Below are 4654 nucleotides of genomic sequence, written 5' to 3'. Positions count from 1 at the left end.
TTTCGCTACCACCGGCTATAGGGTTTGTTACCACCATACACAGCGGCCGGACGGCATTTTTCTTTTGTGTTTTGCTACAACCATGTCATTTTTTGCTGCAATCGGCAACCACAGAAGCTACATCGGGTTAACATTTTTGCTATAATGATGGTGACGGGCTGTAGCGGTAAGCTTTTTTGCTGGAAGCGATACTTTTTTGCTACAATAGGTATCGTTTTTTGTTGGAACTAGCAAGAGCCTCGGGAGGGCACACGGCGAGGTACAGCGCGACCACAACTACAGGTGCTGCGGCCGGCGGCCGGCGCTACCGGAGATGCGGCCATGTCCCCCGGAGCCGGAGATGCAAGCCTGCAACCACGAGTGCATGTTGTTGCATGCATGAAGCCGATGAGAAACGCACGCGGCGAGGGCGGCGACCGGCGGTAACCGACGGCGAGGGCGGCGACCAGTGGCGAGGGTGGCGACCGGCGGCGGTTCTTCAAGGTTTTGCTACATCGGTCGTCCATGGCTAGTGTTGGCGGCGGCGCTGCTTTGTTTTCCCCTCTGCTGTTTGGTTGAATCCGTTTAATTGGAAAGAAAATGATTCCAGATCTGACCGTTAAATGCAATCTAATCAAACGGCCGCGCTGTGTCCAGCCGAATTGATTGCGCGCCGGCGCAGATTAGTCGCCTTTGGATTATTACCATGATATATAATAATAAGAGGAAATTTAGGTTCATACTATAGCCAAATAATGTGCCAAATTAAAATTTAAACAGTGGGGATATTTGATCAGTAAATTAAATTTTAAATATAAATTATTAGGCACTAATATTAAGCATTGGAGGAGTATATCAGACATGGTCATGTAATGAGTTTCCGAAGTGTATACATACGTGATGTTTCCTTTTTTTTCTATTTTCCAAGTGCATGAACGTACGTGTGTGTATTCTTTTTTTTGTAAGATTTGACACCTATCTTTCCTAGGACAACACGTTCCTTGTTTTTTTCTAACTCAACAGGTTTCTTGTTTTTTTTAACTTAACATGTTCCTTTTTTCTTTGAAGTCAACTTAACACGTTCCTTGTTTTTGTAAGGAAAAGTCCGACTTCATCTTGACTATTTTCCCTGGGATGCATGCAATCTTTTTAACGTAAGTTTTTTTCGATGAGGAAACAAAGTGGCCTCCAGATGTATATTTTTTCAACGGGGTGGAGCCAGGGAGCACGTACGTGAGAAAATCTCATCCTTTTCCCGTTTACATGTATGTGTTTCTTAGTTTTTTTTTTTTTTGAAGTTGTGTTTTTCTTAGTTGGTGCATGTACGTGAGTTCTCTTTTTAAAGAGGCCCACCATTTACCAAATATATTTTCTTTAACATATGTTCATTCAGATGTGTCACGTACAGTCGTTGGAGGCCCAGAGCATTATATATGTTACATAAATCTAACGGTCAAGATAATTCTATTTGTTAAGATGTACCAGATCGAGGGCTAGTAATTTCTAATTAACGTGCAATTTTCTAGCATATTTACCTTGCTCCTGGTTCACCTTATATTACTTTTAATATATAAATAGATGCAACATAAATATGTAGACAAGACCTGTGTTTGTCTTTTATCCCCAAGTTTGAACTAGTATAGTTCGGGTTCTTACATGATAGTGCATGTCACATTATTTTTTCACCGCTACAACGACCAAACCATGGACTGAGAAAACGGTGTTTCATATATCTAGTACTAGAGTTATTTTCTTCTCAGTTAGTACCGAAGATGCCAAATGGCGCGATGGTGCAATATGGAGGGATGTAGACATTGCACATTGCAGGTAGCGTCTGTAGCGCTAGGTTCCTTATTTCCTCGAACTGGGGCAGTTGTTGAGGCTGGACAGAGCCCTGGGCCTGTGGGTTTTGCTGAGATGGCCGGAAGGAGCCCTGGCCTAATGGATATTGTTGCAGAGGCTGTTGGAAGGAGACCTGGCTCGATGGTTGTTGTTTTTGTTTTTGTTGTTGATGCAGAATAATAGCATGAACAACATTGTGGATGGCCTGGCACTGCGACTGCTCAGGGATCTGCCATAGGTGCTGACAACACAATTCTTGCAGCAGCTGGTAAGTACTTTGTTGCAAAACTTGTGATCTTCCATGGGCTATGTTGTGTTGCTGCAATACAACATCCATGCATGGAATCAGTTGTTGTTGCAAAATTTGTTGAAGGATTTGTTGTTGTTGTTGTTGTTGTTGTTGTTGTTGTTGCTGCTGCTGCTGTTGCTGCTGCTGTGAAATTGGTTGTTGTGCTTGCGAATACTGTGGTTGTGGTTGTGGATATGGTTGTTGTGGTCGAAATGGTTGTGGCTGTGAATATGGTAGTTGCGTCTGCGGAAATGGTTGCAGCTGCAGATATGGTTGTTGTGATGGAAATGGTTGCGGCTGTGGATATGGTTGTTGTGGTGGAAATGGTTGTTGCTGCCCTAGAAATTGTTGTTGTTGTACCAATGGAACTTGCTCTTGTGGCTGTTGCTGAGATGGATTTTGTGGCTGCAATTGTGGCACTGGAACTCTAACTGCAGTTGTGGCGGTGGTCCCCATGATAGCAAGGAGGGCAAGGATGAGAAAGGTCTTCATGGTGGATTTGTATTGACCACAGCTTGCTTGGCTTAAATGATGCACTCTACTAATGAGAATGATGGATGAGGAAGGATGATCGTCATGCTATGGGGCTATTTATAGCTGCCATGGAATGATCTCTTTCACAATTGGCATTTGTTTGTGTGGAAAGTGCTTGGATGCTTCTAAAAATCATCATTTGGTATGTTCTGTTTGGTGGCACTACTTACAAGTGTATTCTTGGACTGGTCATTAAAGTTCCTTGTTGTTGCACTATCATTCCACCACCAAAAAGGTGTGATAACATGCATGACTCATCTTATTCACTTTACAGCTCAAACACTAATCTAGATTGCCTATTTTTCTGAAACTAAGTTTGTAATTTTCTGCAAATTGTTACGCATAAACTAGATAAGCATGGCTGTCACGATACTTAGTTCGTAATCTTGTGTGGTCTGTTAAGATAGATAAGACTAGTAATATAACTTGCTTTAGTAGGCCATGACTCGTCAAATTCCTTTTACATGTCAAGTGTTGTAGTGTTCTAGAAGTTATTAGCAAGCATAAATTTTGTAATGTTCTACAAGTTGTTACGTGTAAACTAGATAAGCTTGACTTGCACACAAACAAGATTGTAATCACTAGTCATCTACCCGTGCAACTGCACGGCCTAGCTATTATAGGGGTACATAATTATTAATAGATATTTATATGTAAAATTCAAGCGCTTAAATTACAGATATCATACATCTGAACATATGCTAAGCTATTCAAACAATTGTAGTACAATATAAGAACATATATTATAAACTTCATTATATGGAAGAGTGCCTCTACTTCCCATTTATACTAAAAAATATGAACATCTACAATACAAAAACTATATAGTATGGAAATACATTTCATGACGCATCTGGTAATATTGATTTCATATTGTGAATGTTGATATTTTTTTATTATAAAGTTAGTTAAAATTTACAAATCTTGACTTTGACCAAACTTTATATGCAGATTAAAAATAAATGGAGGGAGTATCTTGGGGTCTCTGCAACGTCACATTTCTCATACATTCAGTACGCGTGTCGCCCCGAACGAGTGGAGACTGCATCGTCACCTTATCCTTTCCCTGCAGGCTCAAGTCTGCTTCTTCCCAATCTTTCATTTCTAATCAAAGGAGAGTGAGGCGAGCTGGCCGGGCAGCTCTTCGTCGGGGACGTCGTCGTCTACTTGCACGCGCCAATGGCCAGCTCTCGCCGGGATTCACCCTGTGCCCATGTACAACCGCCTTCCAGAAGCCATTCGAGCGGCGCCCCGCAACGCTCGCGCGGAGGTCCCAACTTAGGAGGTGGACGAGGCTATGCAGCTCGCGGCTAAGCTGCTCTTCGCCGGGGTCGCCGTCATCTCCATGTGCCACACGGGAAGGAAGTTGGTCACCAAGTTCCCGGGGATTCACCGCGCACCCAGGTACTCCGCCGCCTCCCCAGTAGCTGTCTGAGAGGCGGCCCGCGACGCGCGAAAGTGTGTCCCGATTTTCTGACCCCCCAGCACTGATGTGGTCTCCCTTACCCATGTTGCAGCGACTGTGTTTTGGAGACTGATGGTCACGGAGATGGACGACGGTATTTTTGAGACAATAGCGCCCGAGGAAGCGCAATCGTGCTACGGCAATCAAATAGGTTGCATTGTACAGACAACTATAGAAGATAGATAATATGAGGCCCTCCCTCCTAAAGAAGCTGCACCAGATATTCTTGTTCCCCGACCGTAATGAAAAGGATAATAAAGATCCAGATAAGGACCTGGCAATGAAGAAGATAAACAAATACGCCATGACCAAGTTTAGCGATGCGTTGGCCGCCTGGAAAACAAGGTTGAAACATCAGATCGTCGACAAAAAGGAACCCTTGTTACCTCTTGCGCATTGCGTTGGTTTTCCCCGAAGAGTGAGGGATGATGCAGCAAAGTAGCCTAAGTATTTCCCTCAGGTTTTGAGAACCAAGGTATCAATCCAGTAGGAGGCTATGCGCCAGTCCCTCGTACCTGCACAAAACAAATAAATCCTCGCAACCA

The 4654-nt window shown here is 43.4% G+C and overlaps 1 protein-coding gene across 1 annotated transcript; it reads right to left on the bottom strand.

The window, feature by feature from the left end:
* Window positions 1–1588: 1588 nt before the first annotated feature.
* LOC119314224 (alpha/beta-gliadin-like) lies at window positions 1589–2676 on the bottom strand. The gene has a single exon (XM_037588980.1). The coding sequence runs from the start codon at window positions 2600–2602 to the stop codon at window positions 1736–1738; it is 867 nt and encodes a 288-aa protein (XP_037444877.1). The 5' UTR covers window positions 2603–2676; the 3' UTR covers window positions 1589–1735.
* Between the last annotated feature and the right edge of the window lie 1978 nt (window positions 2677–4654).

Source organism: Triticum dicoccoides, chromosome 6A (assembly GCF_002162155.2).
Source record: "Triticum dicoccoides isolate Atlit2015 ecotype Zavitan chromosome 6A, WEW_v2.0, whole genome shotgun sequence".
NCBI lineage: Eukaryota > Viridiplantae > Streptophyta > Magnoliopsida > Poales > Poaceae > Triticum > Triticum dicoccoides.
Note: the sequence above shows the minus strand (reverse complement) of the source record. Positions and strands in the feature narration are given on the sequence as shown.